Below are 27,921 nucleotides of genomic sequence, written 5' to 3' on the forward strand. Positions count from 1 at the left end.
TGTCTGATTGCTCTCTCACCAATTTCCATGCTGGCTTGTTCCTTGCTTTATTTTTCAAAAGTTCTTTTTGCACCGATGTGTCAGGCAGAAAGAGAAATCTGAAAAGTTGTCCTGTGCTGCAAGACAAGATACCTTTTATTCTTTGGTGTCATCTGCTCATTTATATAACTTCTCCAGTTTTGAAAAAGAGGGTCATTATAAAATAATTTCATCCTGAGGTTTTGCAGTCAGCTTTGGCAGAGCAGTTACAAAGCTGTCAGAGTTTTGCTTCTTAGAATCTGCATATCAGCTTTGCAGTGCACCTAGCTCTTTCCTAAGACATTTTTTAAGAAGTTTTTTTCTTTCACATAAGCCTGTAGTACCCATAGATGACCTGGGTGAGGAGAATGTAGCCTTAGTTTGCTCCCAAATTACAAGAGGTTTAGTACAGGTTTTCTACTCTCAGAGGACAATAAGAAATCTTACTTTACTTTTTATTTTGCAATAATATTCAAAGCCATTCACTCCTTTTTCAAGTTCCTTGGTTGTCTTCCTGATTTTTTCTATTGCTCTTCTTCAATTCTAAATGTGACAGGAATTTAAAGAGAGACCATTCTGATGAAACAATGACCTAGGAACCAGCTGTACTCTCTGTTTATGAAAGTTACTGTATGTTACATGTTTTGCCAGGTCTCCTTCCACTCCGTAATCACCTGTGTGAGAACAGGAGTTTATTTAAAAAGTTGTGGTTTGATGTTTAAATTCCTGTTAACAAGGCACATTCCCTAAAAAAATTTGCTTAGGAGAACTGTGGTTATTTGTATACAGGAAGTAGCTTCCATTATATGTTTTTTTTATCTGCCACTACACATAGTAAAATGAATATAGGCAATCCTATTAAGCATCATCTTCTGTTTTTTTGGTTTTGTTTTATTGGGTTTTATATTCAGTTGCAACAGGCAATGTGGGTGGTTAAGGGAAATTGATAAGGGAAATTGTGTGCATAAACATCCTCTGCATCCACTGATTTTTCAAGGCTTTCCCCAAATGCCAGCCACCAGGGAGAAAACTTCCAATATATAAACACATAATCTCTAGTCCTTTTTCCCCCTCCTCGTCTTTTTTTTATTCAGTTTCAGCCAAGAGCTAAAATTTTATAAATATCAAAGATAGCAAATTTTGTCCTTAATAGATAGGAAAGAATAGACAGAATAGTATATTTGTAAGGTCAGGAAAACTGAGTTACATACATTTGGTATGTCATTCAGGGCTTTGCTTTCCTTTTACTAGATGGGAAGACACATTTGCAGCATCCTAGGATTTATTTTGGGGGAGGCCATCTTAAAAGAGATACAAGAGTAACTACTGCTAAGAAGAAAAAAAGTATGCTGAGTTCCCAACTTAGTCAAAAAGGATGCATTTTAATAGTGTGTCAGTATGTTCCCCAACTAAAAAATGTGGAAAACAGACCAATTACTGAAACAGCAAAAAGTGAGGTCAGCTTGCCTTTGATCTCTGCTGAGTGTGTGGGAACAGGAAGTCTGAGCACATGATGGAAAGATAAAGATGAATCTGACACAGTAAGGGAGAAAGTAAAGTCTAGTAAAGGTGAAACAATTATAGGGTCTGTAAAATGCATTGCTTTATTATCTTCTTTTTTGCAGCTGTGGTTAATGGAATAAGTCTGTAGAGCCCTCTATTTGAATTTCTATTGTGTGTTAGGTTTTTGTGATGATAGTTAAAAGAAATTCAGAAAGACTTGTTGTTTTCAATCTGTATTCTTATAAGTACTTCTTTAAAGAGTGGAAAAAAAAGACAATAGTTGTAATTTTGTGAGGTGATGATTATAAATGCAAGGGTAACTCTGGCTATGCTATGAAATGGAGGTTTTATTTTAGGTAGTGCTAATGAGGCAGTTTGTATGTCTTTCAAGGACTGAATGACCTCCAGAAAGAAAGAAAGAAAGAAAGAAAGAAAGAAAAAAATCAATCCAGCTTTCCCAAAATGCAAAGAAAATTGTGAGCTGGGGAGTTTTTTTTTGGCAAGGAGACAGAAATTTGTATTACACAGAGAATGAGTTTCTCCCCTGATGCCAATAGCTGGCTTTTATTAAATGCCATTGGGGTGCATTGGTGTAGGCACTAAGTCCAAGGAAATCTTCTGGAGGACTTCTTTCTTCAGTGTTTTCAATCCGCCATTAATTTGCTCTTTTGAAGATTGAATGTCAAATCTTACAAATTTAATGTTTGTTTTCCTTCAAAACAAGCATTTAACAACTGGGATTATTATGAGGGGGGAAAAGTACTAATGAAAGATTCTTTACTGTGTAATTATTTCTGACAGGAAAATATATTTAACCATATGTGTCTATAAAGCACTAGTTGAGCAGCTTGGAAATAATTTCTTGTGGTAAAATTATTCCTACAGTCTGCTGAAAGAAAGTACAGGAATGAAGCATTTTGCTGAGTGGGAAATGAGCCAACATGATCCTTGAAGTTACAAAATTTCTGCAGTCAGAGCACATAGGAAAAGTGATTAAGCATTCTGACATATTACCAAAGATGTATAGAAAGGGGTTACTTACCTAAGGCAGGTAAGCAGGATGAGTAGTTGAAAAAATGTGTGTTGGTGGATTCTAAATTAGTAGAAGGTGAGGGATCTTTGTGTTTATCCCCATCCTCTTTCATAAAATCTTTTTTTTTAATGTGCATTTTTTGAAGATGCACAGTAGGTATGATATGGTTTTGCTTAACTCTGCACAAGGTCCTCTGAGGCATAATGACATAATTATATTGTATGTCTATCTGACAGTTCAAATGCATAGCATGGTGAGGATTCCTCAATTAACCAAAAATTTTATGTGGGCCCTTATCACATGAGATTAGTGTATGAGTTGCATTTTCAGCTGGTTCACTGAGAGCTGGTGACTTCTTCACCATGACTGAGGGTCTTGTCTGTCAGGAGACATTATTTGTGAGTTGCAGGACTTGTTGTGATTGGGTGTGCTCCAGGGATGATATTGCCAGATCAATGACTATACAGCTGGGTTTGTGATTCTGGAATTATCCACAGAGTGATGGATCAAATTTCTGTGATATCTAGTTGTATATTCTGTTCATTATGTGAGCTCTTAGCCTTTCACATCAGCCTAATAGCCTTTCAAATGGGCATTACTTCATCCCCTCTAGGGATTATGTTCCATGATCTTGGATTTCTTCCTCCATTCTTCCCACCATGTGACATCCTGTGTCATGCTTGCAGACATTCAAGATGTGTTTCCCTGTCCGAGGTGAGGAGCATGTGGGGATCAGCTGAGGGGCCACTCAGGGCTTGCAGGGGTTCCCCCGCTCTACTCATAGCTTCTTTCAAGCCACCCTTTTCTCCCACTTGGTGTGGAGGCAAAGGTGTGTTTGTTCCCACACGACCCTTACCATGGTTGGGGTACAATATGTGCAGCTGAGCCCAGAAAGGGGCATTCTGGCAACTACCCTGGCTGGCTGTTTTCATCTGGGCAGCACAAGTGAGCTGCATCACACACTGCTGAATGTCCCTTTAGCCTGTGCTCAGGGGGGTGTCTGTTTGGCTAGAAGAATTTTTGGTGCTTTTCTTTTTTAAAAACATTTCTTGTAAAATAAGGACAGACTGCTATGCATCTGTTGGAAAAGGCATATTTAAAGAATGGTACTTGGAGTTGTACTTGAATATGCAGTGATTTTTCTGTCTTTTGAAACTACTGAGGAGATTCAGGCCAAGGGAGGATTGTTGACCATCCTGTACTGGGGGACATTAGGTATTTTTTATTAAATTCCTGGTTTGGCTTTTATGTTGCTTCATAGGTGGGGACTGAGAACTCATTCCTGAAATCTCTAGTCCACTTTCCTAGATGTGGTATGATGTCAAGAATGAAAGAGAGAAAGCATAGTCAGGTTTGCTGAACAATGCTGGATATTGAATAAAATGATAGATTTGTTGACAGAAGGACTCAATTCCTTTTAAGAAATCAATAGTGTCTCAGATGGCATCACAAATGCAGTGCTAATGGAAGCTGTTATCAGAAGTGAGCAGTTAATGCTGCAAGGCTTCTGTGAGGCTCACACTTCAGGGACACAAAGCCTAAATGGCTAAGTGATGCCCATGTGCACAACAGCAAATGAGCATGAGCCCTGTAAATGAATATTGCATTTGTGGTCTCCTCAGTGCTTGCTGGCCAGACTGGTGGAGACTTTTGAGAGCTGCAGTATGCAAACTATAAATATTTCTTTTTTATTATTTATAACTTACCCATGGGTCAGAGTCATTTACTTGCAGAATATCACTGAGGTCAAGAACTGATTGTGTGAAAGCTGTTAGCTGTCTTCACTGCTGCTGCTCAGGTTTTACTGTGTAGTAGAATATACTTTTCATTTTCCATAGTATTTTGCTTTTAGAATAGTTTTCATTGCATGGGACTGGCATTGTGAGATTTTTTTTCTGTTGTGTAATTTTTTCCTTTTCCTCTTCATCTCTTATTTTTTGATCACTATCCTCATACAATCACCTCTAATTTAAGAGAGCATAAAAATATACTGTCTTATGGACAAATCTGTCTGTCTGTTGCAAATGAATAGTGTAAATGAAAGAAAAATAACCTCAAATGATCCTCATTTTCCAAACAAGATAGCACATAGGAGGAATTTGACAAGTATGTTTCTGACCTCACTGCAGCAGTTATTTCTGGGTAAATTTTCAATGCTTGAACCTTTAGCCTTGCAGTTTCAATGAAGATTAACAGAACTTCCTCAGCTACATTCACATATACACCCTTGAAATTGCTGTTCCCTTATTTCTCTTCTTCCCGACATAGACATTATTCTTTTTTCTTTCCTTTCTCCTTTATTTTTAAAATATATTTGTATAATTCTTCCCCAAAAGAAACTGCAAATAAAGGCCTGTTTATGGGGTTCTTTTTCCCTTAGTTCTCTTTATTAGTATGTATAGCTTAGGGCCCAATTGATAATTAAGAGATTAGAAATTTGAGTTTAAAGACTGATATATTTGCAAAAATTATATTCTTTAAGATCCATTCCAGGTTACCAAATGAATTCTAAAACCAGAGTAGTAGGTAGTTTGTGTCTCAGACATGAAGCATTTTTTATCACTACTGACTGCAAAATTCCCTATGAAATAAGAAGGGCATTAGTTCTCTAATGTTTTCTATCATCTATTCACATACTTTTATTTGTAATAGAATGTATTAAATGACAGATTTAAAAATTGTTCCTTCACTAAGTTCTAGAATTAGATAATGTTGATAGAAATGATTTTTAATTAATATAGAAATAGTAACTAGTATATAGAACAAAATATATACTTTGCATATACATTTATATTAGTTACCCATATAAAATAATATGTAGAAGAGGTAATTAACATAAAATAGTGTGTGTTATACTCACTTACAATTAAGTAAATGTCAGCTACTTTATTGCAGTGTCATGTTTTGTGGCTTTCATTAAAAATCATTGGCCCTTTTTTTTTGCTTCATTTTAGGTTTGTAGAAATATAATTAATTATTCACTCTTAACAGAAGAAAAATCTGCGATAAACACCTGGTTTTTACATTGAAATCTTCAATTTCCAATTTGTTTGTTTTCTTTCAGCAAAAGTTGCCGTTTGTATTTTGGGACTTAAACTACAATAAAAGAAGTAAATTATAACTGGCTCCTCTTGTAACTGAGAAAATTTTCTGGTTAAATGTTATATACTAGACTAGACTCTAGTTTAGTATACTCTTCTGGTGTATTTTCAAATAGTATAAAATACTGTAGGATGCTGTTTATGGATGGAAGGAATCCCTTTTAAAGAGTTATACCACTTTAGCTGAGGAGTGAAACAGGCATGCTTTTATTGTTCTATATATTTTGAAGGCATTATTCAATATTGACTTCTTGTGAGACCTTTTCATGTATTCCTGTTGTTGTTTCCAAAGAAGGAAAAAAAATGGCAAAGGACCTTGTCTCTGTATCTATCTTGTGAGTACTTGCTGTCATCTGTAGTTTCAGTGAATCCATAAATCCAAAGAGCCATAGGAAGTTTGCAGAGGGCATTGGATATTGTCAGGGTTAGGGCTGGCCCAGTTTTTCCATGTCAGAATTGAGTCTGTTCCACCTCACTGACTTTGGTTGCTGCAGAATGAGGTTCTGTTCCAGATTCTGTTATTCAGACAATAATTAAAAATTTATCTAGAAGGTACTGAGAAATTCTGGCATGCCTAGCTGTCTTCCTTCTCTGTGCCCTTAGTTCTCCTCCCTATTCAGCTTCAAAGGATGGATATTAAATTAATCCCATTCCAGGGCACATACCACCCCAGTGATGCTCAGTGAACTCTTTTGCTGTGAGACTGGAGACAAATACAAATGTGATGATAGCTGTATCAAAATGGGCATGAGCAGGGATTGCTCCCAGTTGTCCTTTCACAGCCAAACTCTGGTGTGCGAGAGCTGGCCCCATCCTGAACTATGGAATCATTGTCAATGAAATAGAAGACATGTGCCTGTTGCTGTTCAAGTAATTTCTCTCATGAAAAGCCTAGAAGAAATACGATCTTATCACTGGTAGAGGATGTCCAAAGAAAAGTCAAAAATGTGAGACATGGCAGTCAAAGATGTAGTTTAACTCCGTTACTTTTTATAATTGTTACACATTGTCAACAGAACTATCTTTTTTCAGTTTTTAGTGGATAAAAATGCTTTTTGCTTTTGTTGTTTTTTTTTTTTTTTTTTGCTCCTTAGAGGCACAATGGTTTTGTCCATTTTTCTGACTGGATTAGTTTTCATTCTACTGTTCTATCATGATTGTTCTTCAATACATGCATTTAATTCTTTTACATCTATTGAACTTCAAATATGTTGCACACCAAAGGAAACAAGCATATAAAATCAAACAGCATGCTTGCCTTGCCTGAGAGCCTGACTTTCCATTAATTTAGACAGAAATGCTGGTTTCATTGTGCTTTGTTTGTTGTGTTGATAGTTTTTTGGTTGGTTTGTTCTTTTTTTTTTTTTTTTTTTTTTGTGCGTGATTTTACACTTAAGTAAGCACTTAAGTATGTGACCAGCTTTACACCCAGGGTCACTACTGGGTGCTGTTCACACAAGTAAAGACACTTATGGGATGAGGATTGAAATCCCCAGTACAAATAAATACTGTGTTTATGACTCTGCACACTTCTTAGTAAACTCAGTGGCTTCCTGACAGAGATAAGCACAGTTGGCAAGACTTCAGTGGTTAGATAACAGAGCAGAAACATTGTGTTTAATCTGCTTGTGATTCTTGCTCTCCTTTTGACAACATTCAGATAAATAGACACAGAACTCCACAGTAAAGCAAATTCAAATAGGGAAAACATTTCACTGAATGTAAGATCTTAAAATGTTATAAGTAGTTTTCCTCTCATTTTCAGATTTGTGAAGCAGTCAGAAAGGTTTTGTGATCTTGTTTTATGTCATTGGAGAATTGTTAAATTGGTAGAACAAGTTACACTCTGCCTCGCTTTTTAAGTTGCATCAAGATAGGTGAAATAAAAAAAAAATCCCCAAAGCAAGCATAAGATGGGGATAATGTGTTAAACTGTGCAAGAGCTACAAAGATTGTTGTTTGGGTTAGTTTCTGTATACCAGAGAAATTACCAAGGAATTAGGTTACTCAGTCATAAATTTGCAGAGTTGCAGAAATGGAAGCTGTAATAAGAGTGTCTGGTAGGGAGAATGAAGCATTCTCCAGTTTGTTACTCAGTTCCTAGAGCTGAGGAACAAACTCAGGTTGCCCTCTGAGTCTATCAATGGAAGACTCTGTGTGATCATGTTTTCATATCTTGTTGCAGCACAGAACATCCCGTTTTGCTTAATTCTTTTGTCACAGCTGCTAGTTTAGTTTGATACATATTTGTTTCAATGGAAAGGAAAACTTTTGATCCAGCTTAAAAAAACCAGTGTTTAACAGTTATTTGCAAACTGACCTTGTGTGTTCGGGGATTTTGTCATTTACATGGTATTATATCTGTTACATATGTCTTGGGGTTTGTTGTGGGATTTTAGTGGTATTAAGGTCAGATATTCAAATACAGCCATAGGAAAAACATAATCATCTTGTCTGTGCCTATTTATCTAAATAAATTAGAAAGTCGTTCCTGAAATTTATTTATAGAAATCTCCAAATTTTTAAGTGTGTGGAATATCTGCACTATAGGACTTTGTTTAAAGCCAGTGCATGGGTTACAAAAATATGAATGAAAATATTTCTTATTTGAGATAGAAAGGCATATTTGAATTAACAGACTTTTAAAAGTGGCTTATTTAATCATATTATTTAATTGAACACAATGTGTTGATTACAATTCAGGACATTTCATATATCTCACTTACAGACTTTTCTGACTATTGTTTCTGCCTGCATATGTCTTCTTTAATGGACAATAGTGGATAACTTCTGAGTGAACTGTGGTATAATTCTCAAATATTTGAGCTCTGAAAATTTTAAGCATATGACTTGACTATTACTTTCAGATTCCTGTTGTTTGTGGCTGAAATTCTTCAGTGGTATTGTAAATAATGGGTTTCTTTATTATGTAATTTTTTCATGTTCTGACAAACATTCTAAAATGTAATATAAAATTATTTTTCAGAATTGCTACATAGTACTTTTTTGTATAGAAGGGTTTAAGGATTGTTTTTGTATGTTTGGGGTTTTTTTTTTTGTTTGTTTTCTTTTTTTTTAAGGATCGCTTAATTGGAAAGCTGTATAGCAACTGTCTGAAATTTCAGGCAATGTTTTATGTTCTCTGACCCAAATCCATTCCCTTGCTCTGTTGGGGATGACTAGCTGTTCTTAATTTGTGTTATCCAGATTCTTTCACAAATTAGAACGAAATTGGGTTTTAATATATTCTTTTGTAGCATGGTAATATGTAGTAATGTGTAATAAATAGAAAAAGATGATTAAATTCTAAAGCTCAGAAGAATTTGAAGCATTGTTAGAGAAATGTAAAAAATGTTTATTTATTCTGCTCTTGGGAGAAAATAAAATTAACTGCCATTGCCCATCCTTCTTGTCATACAATCTATTATGAATTAGGACTTGATGTGCAATGTGCCACATCAAGTATTTTCCTCTGTGCATCAATTAAGATCTCATTATTTTTTTCAAAATTTCAGGTGTCTAGAAGGCTTTAATAGTGGAACATTTCCAATTTTCTATGAGGACTCTCACTACATTATGCATGTGCTGAATTAGCTGACTTTTGTGCATCTTGAATTTTTTTAAAAATGTAATGAACTGAAGTGGGTATATTAACCAAGGGTGAATTATTAACTAGTCCCTTCTATTTATTGATGGGAGGCTTAAAGATAGCTAGAGCATGAATCTAGCTTGGAGGCTTTTTGCTCTTTTTAGTTTGGTTTGTTTCCATCATTCATTTTCCAAGGAAGAAAACTAGGACATCAATTCCTTTTAGAAAGAGAACGTTGTCACTGGATTTATAAACATTATATGTGCTGTACGCTTTTATCAGTTTCTTCAGGAGCTCAGAAATTTGTGATTATTTAGGTGACTGAAGCAAAGCAAATTTTAAAATTCATAGATTAGAATGTGAACTCCTAGTAGTTTGTTGTAGAAGATTGTATTACTGACTGTTCTTCCAGTGTGTCCTGGTTTAGGGCATACAAGCATCATATAGCCAAGCCAGAACACAGTGACACCCTCTAAAGTTGTCAGATGAAAATATGGATAATCTGTCTTCCCCATTTCCAGTGTTTTAAAAAATGGATTTCATTTGTACACTGTTGCCAGTAAAATCTGTTTTCATGTTTAATTGTACCTGAGTCATCTAATAGCTGTTATTTCCCAATCCTATTTAATTTGCTGTAGATTAGTTTAAAACTGTATGCAACTTAAATGTCACATCTGTGTTTATAATTGCCCCTACTGCCTTTGTGATGAAATGTCACCATGCAATTTTGTCAATATTTTGATGGTCTCTCATAGTCACAAAACTTTCCAGACACTTACAAGATTTTAAGTAAGAAAGCAGTTAATTGAAATATGGCTGCATAAGTGTATGGGTTTTTATTTTTTGTAAGCCACAGGGAGAGCGACAGTTTTCCTTTTGTATTTTTCAGACTTTGGTAGGACTTTTCCTTTTGAGGAAAGCATTCTCTATGTTGTCTCCAGGATGCCCATACTTGTAACTGGGTACAGCACAAAGAAATGTCAGGGAACGTAACCACTGTTAACAGTAAACCAGTTGATTCTTAAATGTCTTGAGGCTGGAAAGAAACCTGTTGCATCTAGGTTACATGGGAAAATGTAACAATACAGGGTGCAAAGCATGAGGATGCATGAGCACAAACTGAACAGACAAAATGTGTTAACATCCTTCGACAAAGACTGTTTAAAAATAGGAAAACAAATTATGGAAGCACCATGTGCAGACAAGGCAGAGATATCTCCAGGCAAGTAGGAGACCATGGAAGAGTGCAAGACTAAAATTTATAAGAGATAGAAGGTGGAGACAGATAGGAGAAGGGGAATCAGATGGCTTACACAGTAGCATTGGAAACAGAGGTGGCCACATCTTTTCCTCTTCCTAGGAAAAGGAAATCTGTAGAGAAATTGGCAATTCCATTGTGTCTGGAAGTGAATTTGGGAAGAGAGGAGGTTCCTATGGCAGGCAAGGTTAGGTCTGCAGGAGCCTCAGTATACGGAAGGGCAAGGCATGTCTCTGTCAGGGCCTTAACTGAGGGTGTTTTTTATTTAGTTATCTGTTTGTTGAGTGATGGAGACCAAAAAATAAGCAACTGTATCTACGTGAGAATTCCTTAGTAACTGTAAAGATAAGAGAACAAAAATTTAGTTCACAGATCATATTATTTTCTAACTGTCCACTCTTTAGCATGTCTCATTTTTCCTGTGGGAAGCAGTAGATCTCACCAAACAGTGGTGATGCCCAGGCTATCACTTCCTCTGCCCTTTAGAGCATGACCTCTGACAGGTCATGGTGCTGGTTTGGGCTCAGCTACTTCTGTGCAAAATGAATATGCTAGCAATACCCAGCCTTGAAAAGTACCCATGAGATACATAGATGCTGTCCCTTCAATTTTGCTTGCCATGCTCTTTACAGCTTAAACAACCTCTTAAATTCTTAAAAAAAGTTTGAACAAGGCATAGCATTAAAGTTTTCAGGAAGCAGTTTGGAGAAAAACAATTAAGTATTATTTTTATGTAAAGTGATTTCATGTCCTGTGTAGTTTCTATTCAGTAGAGATTAAAGAACTGAATTCAAATTGTTTCATGTCAGCAAAGGGTAGAGACTCCTGGTCTGCAGCAGAGATGTCTCAGTGCAGGATGAGGGTGAACACATAGAGGGAAAAAAATGTAGAGACCTGACACCACTGTGCAGTAAAGCACCGTTCGTTGTCTGTTTGGAAGGGACTATTTCAGGAAAACAGCTTTAGTCCCATGCTAATACTGACACAAATCACATTTCAGAAAAAAACCCACATGAACCTTCACATTAGCTGGGTCAGAAGAAATGTGAAAACTCGTGTAGGATCTCCATATTAAGCATCAGATAAATGAGAATAAACCCACACTCTTGAGATTGAAGAAAACAGAAAGAAAGAAGGAGATTGTTAGCTAAATATCATGTGTAACAGTAAGATTTGGCTGTGGTTACCCAGTGACAACACAAAGATGAAAACTTCTCTTTCAGTCATTCGGGCATTTGTTCTTTATACTGTAGCTTTGACTTAATGGAGGGAATCAGTGATCAGACCTCTCTTGCTGTGGGCATTGTGTAAAGATCCAATAGAGTACTCACATTCAGATCTGCTTTCAAATTTGGGGGATAAAAAACCACAAAGGGTTTTGAAATTCCGTATGTAAATGTTATGCCATTATAGCATCCGTGGAAACATGATTGCTAGTAGCATATTAAATCTCATAAATTTGTAGCCATTAGAGCAGCATGAGTTTTCCTGAGGTAGGAGTAGTAATGATATTTTCTTAATCAATCTGTGAATGTGCAGGGAGTGTATTGATCATTACTCTCTTGAGTCTTATAGAGACAATAAACACTTAAATCCTTGTCCTCATCTGAATAACAACAAATTTCATGTATCATTTTCCTTGACACTTTGTATAGATTTGTAGACAGCAAAATCAGAATACTCAACATAATGTATAATTTCTTTATCTTTTTACAGAGGGAAACCAAAGGTCAGTTTCTTATCGATCACATCTGCAACTATTACAGCTTGCTGGAAAAAGACTATTTTGGCATTCGATATGTTGACCCTGAGAAGCAGAGGGTATGTATATAATCTCTAACTAAATTTGCTTTAAAGTAAACTTAATTGATATTTTTTTAATAAGAATGTGTGTTCTGATGCAAAATTATGTATCTCTGAGGATTTGTACTTGGGCTGTAATCTGTAAAGGTTCCTAAAGTGGCATTATTAAATTAATTTCCCCCTCACTTAATCTATTTATTATCATGCTATTACTGTATTATTATGTATTATGATTTGTGTAGTTCTGGGCACTTAAACTAGAAAAGAATCTATAGGCATGACTCAGTCAATGCAGAGCAGCTCTAGGCTCTGACCGTGTGCTGGAATTTGGGATTTTTAATTTTCTCTTAGTGCATGATTTTTGGGATATGTAAGAAGAAATCCTATTATGTTTATCAGGTAAAAGCAGTCATTCTGTTTCACCCATCACAGGGTACCTGGACTTAAAATCTGTAATATAGAAAACAGATGTGATTTGTCAAGCTTTGGAGGATTCTTCAGGCTGGTCCTCCCTATAAGCATCTTTACATTTCTGCAATAAAAAGTTCTCAGGCCTGTGCTCTAGACATTTTTGTGTACAGCAATTAGTCATCCTTCCTAGGTGTTAGGTGGTTCTGCAGGTTATATTTCATAGGTGATTTGCTGCTGCTACCCCTACATGGCTTCAGATTGTATGAGAGTAGGGGCAAATGGTGAACACAGAAAGCAGAAGTCCTGAGATACTGAAATTCAGAACTGCTTCTTCACCATGTTGTCCTGCTGGTTTCAGTATTAAGACTTCGATATGTGACTTTAAATATCTTGGGTACATATAAAGGCATTTAATCTCTGGAAAAAATTACCAGTTTGAAGCTTCTGTGATTGAAAATGAAAAAAATAATTTGGCTGGATACCTCTTACTACACCTTAATTAGTTTTGTCAAAAATCACAGGGGTTGGGTTATCACCATCAGCTCAACCTTATAGAATTGCAAAAGCTTTGCAAAGCTACACCAAATAGTTTCCATTGCATCCCCCTTTTAAAGTGAAAATAATTAGCAGTTAGTTTCACCAGTGTTCTTAATTCTTCACAATCATAAAAGTTATAGAGTCGTTCACTTCTTTGGAATTGATAGGAAGATTAGGTTGGGCTAATAATTGGGCTATAATTAAGTAAAACTTTATAAACACTTCTGTTGGGTGTTTCTCTGACAGTCACTCAAAAAACCTACAGAAAAGTTATTTTACTTAACGGAAGTAAAGAGGGTCTTTTAAATAAAACCAAATTTTTGTCAAAATACTTTAAGATAGTGATACTTCAGAAAAGAACTCCAAAACCTGGAAGTGATTGTGATGCCCATTACATCACACTGTATGTGGTTCCCACATTTCAAAGAGCTGTTGGCTATATTGTTAGCTAAATTTGCTGCACTGTCTTATCCATCATGGCTATACAGTTGCTGCTTTACATCTCATAGTATAGGTAATTTAGTGCTAAGTTTATGGAAGATTCTACAGAAGCTAAAATTTTTTATTGCTTAGCAGCACGAGACAATTGGAGAAAAAAAAATTTGTTATAACCTAAAAAATTTTGTGTTTTCATTTCCCTTTTTATCCCACAACTAGAGAATACTGTTGCCATTCTGTGTAGTATGGACCAGTACCAATTGCTCTCATGTTTTCAAGCATATCAATAACGTCTCTCTATTTCTTTATTTTAAATTCTGTCATGAATTAGGACATGATTTATAAGGGACCCTTCTTTGTACAGACTTAAATGCTATGTTGATGAGTTGAAAGCAATGTACATTCTTTTATGTAACAATTCACAAAAATAAGCTATTTTTATATTCAATACCTTATACTGTTGCAAACATCTTCCTGGAAGCCCAAGAATTCCTTACTTCTGCACCCCAGCAATGACATGAATATATGATAACCCAGACACTCCCACATAGCTCCAGGCTTTGCCACCTCATGGTTACTGCAAAAAGTTAATTCTGTCCTGGCCAAAACCAGGACAGCTCACTAAAAAACTATGGAAATTGCAGTTTTGAATTTATGAGGTACCAATTTATGAGGTATGTGGCAGTTTTCCTCACTGTTTTTATTTTAGCAATTGTGAGTTTAGATGCCTGGAATTCATCTAACAAAAACTCATCAGTAGTTCCCTAGGTATGTGGTTAAAGAGTTATATAGTTATAGTTCTTATAGTTCTTATAGTTCTGTAGAAGAAATTTTCAAATCTCCATGGAATAAGTGTATTTGTAATTTGGTCAAAGAAATTTCCAAGACTTAGTGGAATTCTTACAGGTCCCAGTGAAGAGAAAGGGACACACATTTTCCACAGTACATTACTAGAGCTTGGTGAGATGTGCCACGGAACACAAACAGTAGCCCAGCAAAGATCAGTAGGTGGATTTCAGCAACAGCTGCTTTCCGAATTTAAACCTTGTGGTTTGGGCAAGCACAATTATTTTGAAGGAAAGTGATAGTTCATGCTGTCATGTTAGTTGATAATGTGTGTGACAATGTACTTCAGTGTCCCAGAGACAAATAAAGGGATGTGGGAAAACGAATAAAGTGACTATCGACTTGTCTGGTTTTAGTGCATGGCATGGCTATGGTAACAGACAACACTTTGTTTTTCTCTTAGGACTGTATTTGCAGGAAGGTATAAATATCATTAGGCTCTAACGAGACCTCAGATGCTCTGATCTAGATATCTGTATTCAAGAAAGATCAACTTAACTGAAGATGGAAAGAGGGGAGAAGGTGTATTAGAAGCATAAAGAGAGCGGAGAGCTTGTTTATGAGATGATTCTAAGAAGAACACACCCTTTTAGTGCAGGAAAAAAAGGCTAGGAAGATAGGGTTAAAAGGCTAAGAAGATAGGAAAGATACATGCATCAGAGTGTAAAATAGAAAGAAAAAAAATGTTTAAGCAAGGGAGGTGGTTCTTACAGTAGTAAGAGCTGCACTGTCTGAGACAGTCCTAATGGAGGCAGTAGGGATCTTTCACCAGGTTGGTCAATAATTTTGGGAGAATTCTCTATAATTTTATGGAAGGGGTTTATATTAAATATCAGCAAAGATGGAGACTAAGCACCATCTTCTGACTGTTCTTTCAAACCGCATGTAATAGGACCTGAAACAAGAAAGCATAACTCTTTTTAGGAGGGTTATTGTTGATTCTGACGTACATAGCACACAATGGGTGTTGCTTTGCTGAATTTCTTGGAAATGCTAAATGCCTCTGTTGTAGCATTTTATATGTTGCAGATTTTTATATTCAACTGCATAGTCTCTGTGTTTGCACAGAATGGGCTATATCACTGGTTCCAAATGAAACTGCCAAAATCATGAATTTAATTCTGGCTTTTAGTGAATTATTCTCGATTGATTTTTTTGAACAGTGATATACAAAATAATAGTATATTATTATACAGTGTACACACACACAAATATATATATGAAAAATTATGCAGATTTATGCCACTGGCATTTAGTCTAGCAGTGATGCTTGCCTCCATTTTATTAAGTTTTAATTTTTTTTGTGCAAAGGTTCCATAGTTGCTCTGAAAGCTAATTTGCAGTCTTTTTGTTTTATAATGAGGGAGCTCAAGCAGGCAAAAATGCCAGCTTTAATTAATCCAAAATATCTTCTAAATGTAGAGTATGCTACTAAAATGTAGCATTTTGACTTAGGAGTATGAAAATGTTTGATTGAGTTTGAGAAGTTAAAAAATTAATTGTTTTAATATTTCAGATGTTTAAAATTAAATGTTTCAAGGTTTATGTTTAGAATATTCAGAATTTCTGACTGTGTAAAAAATGTAGAAAATTGAGCTAATTGTCTTATGTAAAAAAAAAATTTGAAATACACAAAAACATCTGGTGTTTTTATAGGTTATTTTTCAAATAAGTAATAATATATATTTCTTCCTCTCCCCAACTCTGCTTTTATAATAATCCTTTCCTCCTACATAAATAAACATGTGTGTATATTTTGGACATACTTAAACTTTTTTGAGCATACATAAACTTTAAAAATTTTCTATAGTTTTCCATATTCTTCTCCAGACAAACTCTGGATGACACTCTTAACAGAAGGTAGCATTTTATTTTCTTTTATGTCTATGGGAGAGTAACAGTGACAATAAAATCAAATTGAACTAGTAGTTAAAAACCCTAGGTTCTCCACCGTGTTGTACCTTTTAGTGTCACATTTGGATGGTCTTTTGGGGAAACTTTGCCTTAGTGTAGATTCAAAAATGTCAGTGGTGTACTAATAGTATGCAGTAAATTGTGGTATGCCATTTTATGTCTAATGATACTGAGAACAAAGGAGTTCCTAGTGTTCATATATTAACTGTTAATTTTTTCATGTGGATTTCTGAGACAGTATGTGGGGTCATGTTGCCTTTCTCCCTGACTCTAAACATTTGAACAACATTTGAACATTTAATGAGTAACATTTGAAGCTACTTTTGGTAAAATTTGACTAGGGCAGAGATCATCCCTCTGCACTTGGCACTGGTGAGGCCACACCTTGAATCCTGTGTTTGTTCTGGGCCCCTCACTTTAAAAAGGACTTTGAGGTGCTGGAGAGTGTCCAGAAAAGAGCAACAAGGCTTGTGAAAGGACTAGAAAACCTGTCTTATGAGGAATGGCTGAGGGATCTGGGTTTGTTTAGTCTGGAGGAGAGGAGGCTCAGGGGGAACTTCATCGCTCTCCACAGCTCCCTGAAAGGAAGGTGTAGTGAGGTGGGCGCTGGTTTCCTCTACTGTGCCAGCAGTGAGAGGATCAGAGGAAATGGCCTTAAAATGAGACAGGGGAAATTCAGACTAGTTATTAAGAAATTTTTTTCCCTGTTAGGGTGGTCAGGAAATAGGTTTCCCTGGGAGGTGATAGAGTCACCAGCCTTGGCAGTATTGAAGAGAAGTCTGGATCTGTTGCTGGGTTATGTGGTTAGTGATTTAAGGGTTATATTGCTAGTGCTGGGTGAAGGATGGGACTGGATGGTGTTAAAGATGTCTTCCAGCCTTGATGGTTTTATGATTCTATATAGTTCTCATGTGTTAAGTTCCTCTATGGGTTCATGAAGATTAGCTGCCACATTGGTGGATAGAACCCTGTTATTTTTCTTACTGAGGAGAGCACTGAAAACCAAACCCAGCTCAGGAAATCTCAAGAGAATAAAGAGACATTGATACATTGTAAGATACACTGTAAGAACACAGGAACAATCATTTTGGAGCTTTTACTTTTTAACAGTTTCAAATAGGAATCATGCCTGGACGGGCTGTTACTGATTCTCCTGCTGACGGAACTATTCCTGGTACCTTTCCATATACTAGATACCATATTGAGGCCAATTGTCACACTCCCACACTTGTGGAAATGCAGAATGGCGTATTCTCTGGGTTTATTGTGTAGCATCTTCATGGTTTTGGACTGATACAAGATGAGAATAGGATGACAGAGTGAAGTTGCTGTTCAACATCTTCTCTAGAGTGGATTTCTTGTTGAAAGAGGCTGTTGTTCTTGAGTGCAAGGGGAGATTCAGCTGAAAAATGCTAGTGTGGTAAAAGATAGTCTTTAAGTCCCTTCAGAAGGGCACCTGAGCAATCTGAGCAATGATTTAAACTTTGAAATACTTCTCTCTTTTTTTTTTTTTTTTTTTTTTTTTTTACTCCCAGTGGATCAATCTGAGCACAATGCTTGGGATTTTGTTTTTGAGTGTGGAAGTTTGAGGTGGTAGTTGGACAGAAATACCTTGGAGCTACCCATGGTGTAGGTTGGAAATGTCATGAAAAGGCTTTGTAGGACCCTGAAGCAATTGCGCAGTCTTACCTGTCACTGTGGAGATGTCTGAAATCATAATCACCCTTAAGCATTAAGATGCTTTGTCATGTGGGTGTACTGCAGGGCTGTCTGGGAGTAGCAGAGCAGCGCAGTGGTTTTAGCTCTGTGCTTGTATGAAAATAAAGCTTTCAAATTAGTAAAACTACGCTATGAGTACACTCCCTCTATGCAGCTGATCCTGAATGGTAGCTTTGAGTACACTGGAATTTTCTGACTTTCCCAGAGCATAGAGCCTGGTTTGCTGCTTTGATAGGGGGGTGACACTGGATACTATAGATTTGTTGGCATGCCTGCTAATTTCCCCCTAAAGAACTATTGCAGATAAAATTCTCATTTTGCTTTCAAGCTTAAATAATGAAAATTGAAAATTGAAAATAGGGTGACACAGATATAGGGGTTTTTTTTGGTCAGATTTTATTTCATTTGTTTCACTAGTAAGGGTGGTGTATACCAAAGTGTATCACTTATCTGGGCAGAATATTTGTTTAATTTTACAACCTAAGTAGTTCAGCATTGTGCCAGTATTTACTAGGAAAGGAAATTAATCTCTGGTCCATTAGTAATTAATTTCTTTATCATGAAGTAGTGGTTCTGTTTTTAATGGGAGCTATAGACAAAATGTACAGCAGTTCCTCATCAGAGGGACCTTGGGAAAAGGTCATCAAATCTTGGGTGCAGCTGATCTCTGCTTTAGCAAGAGCAGCTTTTTAATACATGTTTCTAAAAATGTGTACCTAGTCCCACATGAGAGTGGTGGAGGTTGGCAGAAAGACATATCAGACAACTTGCAACCTCAGTTTAATGAAGTTATATTTTTAAGGACTTGCAATACTCCACACAGTTAGGAGTAGAGACCAGTCTGGGAGATCTTCAGTCTCTGTGAAGGGGTAGAACAGAAGTATTATGGGCAGAACCCCAGAGTAACTGAGCTATAAGTTAATAAAAACCTTAATCCTTATCCATGCACATGAACCTCTGCTCCAGGGCAGAGTTATCACAAAAGTTATTGCATTTGCATGAACTTTTGCTGCAATGCTGCTTGCTGTGTGCTGTTCAGGTCATGTTAGTTCAAAATAATAGAACTGGAAAAGGAACAAAGAAGGCTGTGAGAATTATATCTAATAGAAATGGATTTCATCCAGAGCTGGAGTAAAAAATAATATGTCTAGGAAAAGAGGTGAGTGAGAATGAATAAGAGAGAGTCAGAGAGTAAGCAAAAGTAAATGAGACAGAAAAATATGTTGTAAAATAACTTGGAGAAGGTGATCAGGGAAAAGTTGCCCTGTAATTCTTAGAACTGAGACACTCAAAGTAAACTAAGTGTAAAGTCACTGGTATTGAGAAATAGTTTTTAGAAAACATAGGCAGTAATAAAATTCATTGTAGCTGTCATGAATTTGAAAGAAGTGTTAAAAATTGGAGTTTGGACAAATTGTTAAAAGCCTACAAAGATTTAAAACGAATTTTAATGGAGGCTGGGAGCCCATTGAGCACAATGGGAGCTACTGCTCTTGTTCTTTCTCTAAGTGCTTGTTTCAGACCATTTTCAGAGACTAAGTGCTGAATTAAATGGCCTCATGCTTTTACTAGTAGACCTGCATTTATGTACTAAACAAAAATTTGACAGAAATGAATAGTAGTATGAAGAGAATATATACTTATATATATACTTAATTCAGCAGAAATATTACTAACTAAATATCTTGTGTGAAGATTAGTAAACCTGTAAATGAAATCCTTTAATATTATCATATATTGATAAAAACAAAGATTTTTTTTCCCATTGGTTGTGAACCTGTTTTCTTTGAGAATATGGTGGCTCAGGTATCCATCAATATATGCAGATTTTATGGCCAGATGTTCAGCTGATGTAGAGACTATGGATAAGTTCGAACATACGGCAGTGATAATTTGGAAATTTGTTTAATAAATGCCAGTTCAGAATCATATTCTGAACCAGTGATTCTGCTCCAGTGTATGTGACTACCTTTTCTGGACCAGATAAATGTTTGTGATAGTGATGTACCTTGTTTCTTTCTCATTAACATGCCACTAAATAACATTGGTGCTCTGATTTTGGAAAAAATACAGAGGAGCAGGTCTTTTGCTATGGCAGAACAATGTCAATATTCTTGATATAAAAGTTCTTGAAACCATGAGACAGCAGTGTTGGCCTCAGGGCATGAAGAAGGAGACACAAACCCTAGGTCCTTTGGCATCTCTTGTGCCTGTAAGAGTTGCCTGCCACCTAATTAATTCCCTGTCTGAACTACTGTGAGCTTTGGATAGGTATTTGTTTGTTTGCTTGTTTTTGTTTGTTTGTTTGGTTTGGGGTTTTTTTTGGCAGTCCCTATGCAAGTCCCTTCTTTGAAGCTAAAGCAAATTTACCCTGATTTTGCTCTTAATTCAAGAAAAATATTAGATATTAATTTCTATTAATATAGGGTTTATTTTCAAGATCAATATAAGGAGTTTTCAATAAAATTAATCTTTTAATTTTCCAGCAGTGTTTCATATCTCCATTCTCCTGCTATTTTCTGTCAATTAAACAAAGTTTTCCAATCCAGCCCTTGTCTGAAGTATTTTTGAAAAACCTGCAGGTTCTTCTGATTCTGTTTTACTGTATGCAAATCCAAGCACTTGGCTAAGTATTGCTTTCTGAATGAAATTTAAGTGTTCACAGTATTTGGCCACTTTCAGTTGCCCCTTCCTAACTGCTCCTCTTCCAAACACAGAGACATAATCAAAAGCCTCTAGGCTGGGAAGAGATGAGACTTTGTTTTGCTTCCAGTGCTTTGAGGCACTAGAACAGGTTGCCCAGAGAAGCTGTGGATGGTCCATCCGTGGGATTGTTCAAGGCCATGTTGGATGAAACTCTGAGTAACGTGGTCTTATGACACATGTCTCTGTCAATGGAATGGGAGGTGGAACAAAACAGTCTTTAAAGTCCCTTTCCACCCAGGCCATTCTTTGATTCTATCACTGCTTCCTTTTTCCTCACAGCTTCTAATTTAAAACTCTTAACCCTGTGCTGGATCAAGACCAAGCTCGGTCCTCTCAGACCTTCTCAGTGAATGGCTTCATTTGAAACAGGTCAAAACAGGCTGAAGTGTTTTTTACCAGAAGCATATCAGTGTTTGTGGAGTTAAATCGAGTTTCTAGAATGGTGCTTTTACCCTTGCAGGGTGTCCTTGTTCACCCTGAGCTTTTGCTGTGAAAGCTGATAGCACATCAGCTGCTCAGCATTTGTGGGTAAGCAAGAACACACCTGGCCTAGCTAATGACTACTCAGCGCCACTTAAGGGCTGATCAGAGGTGAAGGCTCTATTTACAAAGCAAAAATTGCACTAGTCTGAAACACAGCATACAGTTGCAATGAAATCTGAGTCAGAAGGTGATGCTCAGCATATTTTATCATCCAGCACCAAAAGTGATATCTGTGACAGTTTGCTTATGCACCACTGGCACTTGAAGCACCAAGACTCGTTAACTATCCCATGACTGACCTTCAAGATTTCTATGTATCTTTCTCTCACCCTTCTGTTTTCTGTGAGAGCACCTGTCAGATCTCTGAGATACCTAGCAGTTACTGAAACCTCTTGTGGAAAAGAGATTAGAAATTAGTAGTGCTGAACATGAATCTCCTCTCAGGATGCTTGGCAATGTGTTAACAGGATTAGGATCAAAGTATTTTCTTCCTCATTGGGCAGCAACCATGTTGCTAACATGCTTTCAATGAAACAAGAAGTTCAGCCCCTGCAGGAATGATTTCTGGTGATCATTAGCTACTATCACACATAAAGCCTACACCCTGGGTTGAGGGTGTAGGCCATCCTTCAATTAAAACAGGCTTTGTGGACTACAATGTCAAATACACAAGACAGAGATGAAACTGCTTAAAATTGCTGGAGTTTTTTTTTTTCCTCTCGCTGATTTGCACACTTTAGTGCTAGTAAAGAAATGAAAGATTATTGTCCCTAGTTACAGTTTTATATCTGAGTAGTTTTGTTTGGGTTTTGATTACAATAAAGGGTACAATAACTCATTGCAATGAACAGTTGAAAACATCTGTGGCCTGTTCTTGCAAGGCAGTGTGGCATGTGAATTAATTACTTTTTTTGCAGCTGAACATTTAAAATGTTTCTAAAATTTATCTTTAGAAGCCAGCTCGAGGTGTTATATTTTCATTCACCTAAGATTTTTTTTCAGGGAAGTTGTTAAAAAAATATTGCTCCATGAAAAGAGCATTTTGGAAAACCAAAAATTTTCAATATAAAGTTTCTGCAGAAACAGCTTCATTAATTTATAGGAACCTTAATCTCCTCCTAACTATAACAGCTAATTAATCTGGGAATAAATATAACTTGGATACTGTATAGTAGAGATGAGGCACAGGTATTAATTATTAATAGTCAATGCTGTAAGGCTGAAAGATAAGTACTCACGGGAAAATCTTTCCTAAAACTCAAATTGAAATATGCAAACAAATATAGGGGTGGCTATTTCCAGAAATATTAGCAATGACTAAGGTGTTTATCTTCCCTTCACAGTCAGAGAGCATTAAGCACCTAATTGCTGTGTCTTTGAAAGTCTCCACAAATTATGAAGTAACTCCTCTGTTTTCTGGAAGATTCAGCTGAATTGTGTACACGTTTGCAATCTTCCACCAACAGAAGGTCACAGCAGAAATCTGAGCTTGTAGAAACTGCCTGTCACTTCCATGACCTCCATGTGAAAGCCTAGATTGCTTAATTGCTTGGTGTCTTTTCAGTCTGTTTTTAACCCATGAAGGTCAGGTCTTAGTGATACACATTTGATTTTGGAAATGTTAGGTAAATCTGCATTCCTGGGGGTTTGAGAAATTTCCATGCTTCCCCTCTTTCACTATTCACATGATTAGTATCAGGGTTTCATATTTGCAAATTTGCTTTTTTTTTATCTCTAACTGCTTTGTTGTAATAGGTAATTAACTTTTCCAAACAGTTCTAAATGCTGATCTGGTCTGTGCTGATACTCCAGCTTGGTATTTCAAAAAGAAATATCAAGAAAATCGTGTTGTGTTTCTGCTAGATGAAAATGGTGAATACACTTAACTTTCAGTTTCCTGGGAGCAGTACAGCATGGCTCACTGTCCAAGTCCCCTTTTGCTGTCTGAATCTTCATCTAGGACTGGCCTGATCCTGGTGGATGTGGGGTGGGTCTGGGAAAGTGGACTTCTATATTGGTTTGTCTTGGTTTCCTATCTGTGAATTCATTCTGGATTATGTACCTATAAACCATTGCAGACTGTATAAGAATTCTTAAATCAGATTGTCTTTATCTTTTTATAAGCAACTCTCAGCCCCCATTATTCAGAGTGAAACATATAAATAATTTATGTGTATTATCTAAAAAAAGAATGAAATGAGCTAGATATTTCTGGTAACTCAGTGAAACCGTCATTGCTGATTCAATTATGTTTCTTTCATCTTTTCCCCTAAAAAGAGAGATACTGGGAAAACAGAATAGGTAAAGAAATGTTGGAGGGTTGTTTTTGTGTTGTGGCTGTTGTTTGAAGTTTGAAGTTGTTGCTTTTTGTTTCCATATCAGTCTCTCGGTGATAAGTGAACTTCAAATAGAAATACATTGCAGGGCTTGTCCCCAGTACTACTGTAGACTATTTGTGTGTGAGTTTCTGAGCAACCATAGCACATAAACCACAGATATTGAAAATGCTCATTCAATGGTATTTGTTTTTTCCAAAGTTCTCCTTCAGAAAACTGATTTGCAGTTATCCTGACTGCACCTGAATTCTTGAGATGTCATAATTTTTAAAGTAATAATTTTCTGTCAGTTATTAACAACTCCTACAATATATCTACCCCTGGTCTTTCTCTGTAGTAGAATTGCTAAAGGTTATGAGGAGAAATGGTAGCCCATGTTTTAGAATCCAATATTTTAAGTATTGGATATTGTTTAATAAATGCTACGTTTTCTTTTTGCAGTTGACCAAAGGGTTTTAGAGTTAGAATGAAAGGGTTAAAAATGAAACCCCTTACTGCAAGGCCTTCCAGTGTTGAGTATGCTTATTAAAACTGAATGCTGTGCTTTTCGACCAGCTGCTTCCACAGCACAAATCTCACTTTACTGTGGAGATTTTTGCTTAAATGAAAAATAATAATACGAAAGCTGCTGGCTGTGGTCTGAAGTGGCACTTGAATATCAGCATGTTCTTTTGTCTGACAAAACATCCTCCTGAGCAGGTGAGCTAGTGCTAGCAGGGGATATGCTAAGGCTCTTAAGTAAAGTGTGAGCCTAACTTATTTTCCTGCCAAAAGCATCTTTTTCTGTAAATTTATGCACCTACTGATAAGGATCCATACCTGTCTGCTGTATATTAGCTATGATTAGGTTATTGTGAGCATTTCACAGAAAAGTGAATCTTTTTCCCTTGAGATTTTTAATTATTGCTAGAAGAGAACAATTGCTTGTGTTTTGACTGAGGATATAGTACTTAGACATCCTTTAGTTTTAAGAAACGTAGAAGACAACACTAATGAAGAGACAGTGTTAAAGTTTCTGAATCGTCTCTCCTACTGTCTGATATGATTATTCTTCTGGAAAAAAATGTTTAAAAGTATAAGACTAAAATGTCTACTGCAAGCTGAGGACTACAGTCTGTAGTCCTTTAAATATATCTTTGAAATATCTGTCTTATTTCTATCTCAACTACATCTATTTTAAAGGCACTGGTGATATCAAGTATGCTTATACAGTACAATTCCATTACAGAGGTGTTTTTCTCATTTATGTATGTCTCAGTGAAATAAAATTCCTACTTTTCATTTTTGGTACCATTTACATTTACAAGGCTATTTTTGATTGATATTAACCTCTGCTCTCTGCTTTGTCTTTTCAGCACTGGCTTGAGCCCAACAAGTCCATCTTCAAGCAAATGAAATGTAAGTCTTGAAAACTCATGCTTTTAAACTTATTTTTAAATAATGGAAGGTTTTCTTGTGCTTCCATGCAGTAATTTAGAATAAGCTTCATTTGTTTCTCAATGTAAACAGGTCCTTCATGTTAGCACATGAAGGAGTCCTAAAAACTCCATGCTACCCTGATCTTACCATCTTACAGTGTTCTGCAATCAAAGCTTTTCCTTACTGCTCATGGCTACAGCCAGAGGCCAGCATTCTTTGGATGGCAGATCTGGTCAGAAGACCTGTATGTCCCAGCTCTCATTTTCAGTCAGATGCCATCAGCCAGTGGGAGATGGCAATAAAAATGGAGTGTGACAATTGCTTCTGGGTCTTTTCTAGTTATCCTTCTTTCTACTGCCCCTTGCTTCCTGAAAATGTAGAGCATTGGCTTAAGATCATTGTTACTGTCCAGCAAACTCAAGTACCGTGGGCTAAGCAGTGAGCTTTCTGCCACAGGTGGGAGGGACTTAAGATCAGTGTTTTAAAAAGTGTCTTTAAACCAGGAATGTATTATTTTAATTATCTTATTGAAATGTTACTTTCTGGCCTATGGGTTCCATTAAATGGTCCAACTGTGAAGACCTGTTCAGGAAACAGAACTGCTTTAGCACTCAGAAGATTATATGCAGCAGTTTATTTGGCAATTCTGGACAATTGCCATGGCTCTTTAGAAGCTGTGTCTTAGCTGTCTGTCTATCTATCTATCTATCTATCTATCTATCTATCTATCTATCTATCTATCTATCTATCTATCTATCCCTATCTATCCATCTATCCATCTATCCATCTATCCATCTATCCATCTATCCATCTATCTATCTATCCATCTTCTATCTTATGAAATGAAGGATAATTTTATCCTCATATTGTTCATATACAGTTTTCTGTTTTAACAAGGAGCTTTTTTTGTGGGAGATAATGTATTTGCTTTAAAATTTAGTGAGGCTTAAGAGATTGTCTAATATGCAAAACCAGTTAATACTGGGTGTTGACTACACTATATGGAATATTTCAAGGAATTCTTCCATTAATACAGCCATACTACAGTATATGCATGCATGTGTATATATGCCAATACACATATATCTGCCATATTCAATATGAACTTATATATCTAGTGTTTAGCTAGCTGGAGTACTATCCAGTAATAATTAAGTTTAAAAAAGTCAAATTAGAATGAAGTTGTTCTCCTCAGCAGTGCTAGTAAAGGAAGAAAAGAGGGAAGAACAGAAAAAGTGTAAGAATTGTAAATTAACTTAATCTCTTGCTTCCTTCTAATGTGTTATCAAAAGTAGAACAGTTTCCTGAATGTATCCCCTGCATTTATGTTACTGCTTTCACCCAACAAAGTATAAGGGCTCATTCCTCTTGTGCACTTTGCAAAGCAGCACATGCAGGGGCTCTGCCAACAGATGTGCTGAGAATGTTTTGACGTATTCAAAACAACCTTTCCTGCATATAGATGCTGCCTAGATGTGATAGGTGATAGTCCATGAATTCCGTAGATGTAGTGATTTGATGGCCTCATCAGAGGATTTCTGTGTCTTTTGAGATAGAATCCGAATCAATACTCTAAAAACAAATTAATATGTAGCAAAAAAGCAAAATAAAATGCATCTAACATGAGGATGTTTATCATAGTGAAAAGGTCTTAAGAACAACTGCCAAAGAGAATGAGATAATAGCAAAGGATTTTTGTTACCAGCCTTAGATTTAGGACACAGAAGTCGGATTAACAATTTATGTTTAAAAAGTTGGGTTGGCAACTTATATTTAAAAACACTAGTGTAAGTTAACTTTCTCTTATGTCACAGAAGAAAGACTTCAGTTGCTACAATAACCCTTTAAGGAAAAAAAAAATAGAGCTATGTATATATATTTCGTACATGTGTAGAATCCATGAAGATTATGCTCCCACAGGTTTCAGGACATTTTTTGTATGAATTTGGCATCAAGAATCTTTTGACTTATTTTTCTAAAAGTGGGCTATATTAATGTAGAAAACAAAAAAAAAATTCTAAAGGAACAGGGTTAACTCATAGTTGATCTAGAAATATTCAGTTTACTATGAAAAGGTTTAAACTCAGAAGAAGAAATTATTGATACTCACTTGGAAAACTTCCCAGTGTCAGGTGGCACAAGTGAGGACTGGAATTAGTAGAAGGTAGAAAGTCTAAAAACTGAAGCAATGAAGTGACTGGTTAATAGCACATATGTTACGTATACATGACTCCTGGGAGAAATGGTGGCAGAAAGCTATTCACAGTGACTGTCCTAAATGGAAGTTTCCTTTAATTTCTTTGCATTAAGGAATTCAGGAAAAAATGAATAATTTTCTCTGATAATCTCTAATGACTCAAAAACTTCTAAATTCAGTTGAATGTTTAGATTTATGTAGAATTGTGAAGCACTTGCATAGGTGCAGAAGAAATTTCAAAAATGTTTTGTTCTTGAGCTCAGCTACCATATGTGTGGAGTTTCCTTTTCCTCCATCACTGCAGCAGCAGGATTTGCAGTCTATTTATTCATAGCTCAATATTGACAAATATTTGGAGCAGAAAAAGTTTGACTAGTAGAAGTATTCTACTATACATTTTATTAGGTACTAGCTTTCATGGGCCTCAGTAGTACATTAATCATTCAGGCATAATCCCTCTATAATCAGGCTGTAGAGAACTCATAATCTGGCAACAGTACATCTCTGTAAGTAAAAAAGAATGTTGTTTCTTTGAATCTCTGACGTGTTCATAGTATCTTTTGTGATATGCTACAATTTCAATTTCTTTGGCTTTGGAAAAAATTGCTTT

At 36.2% G+C, this 27,921-nt stretch overlaps 1 protein-coding gene across 1 annotated transcript in view; it reads left to right on the top strand.

Moving 5' to 3' along the window:
• FRMD3 (FERM domain containing 3) overlaps positions 1 to 27,921 on the top strand; it is a 131,667-nt gene that overhangs the window by 45,638 nt on the left and 58,108 nt on the right. Inside the window, exons 2-3 of the mRNA XM_054651981.2 lie at positions 12,219 to 12,323; positions 25,051 to 25,093. Of these exons, the coding sequence (XP_054507956.1) occupies positions 12,219 to 12,323; positions 25,051 to 25,093 (148 nt within the window). The remainder of the gene's footprint in view (positions 1 to 12,218; positions 12,324 to 25,050; positions 25,094 to 27,921) is intronic.

The sequence above is a fragment of the Agelaius phoeniceus genome, chromosome Z (genome assembly GCF_051311805.1).
Source record: "Agelaius phoeniceus isolate bAgePho1 chromosome Z, bAgePho1.hap1, whole genome shotgun sequence".
Classification (NCBI taxonomy): Eukaryota; Metazoa; Chordata; class Aves; order Passeriformes; family Icteridae; genus Agelaius; species Agelaius phoeniceus.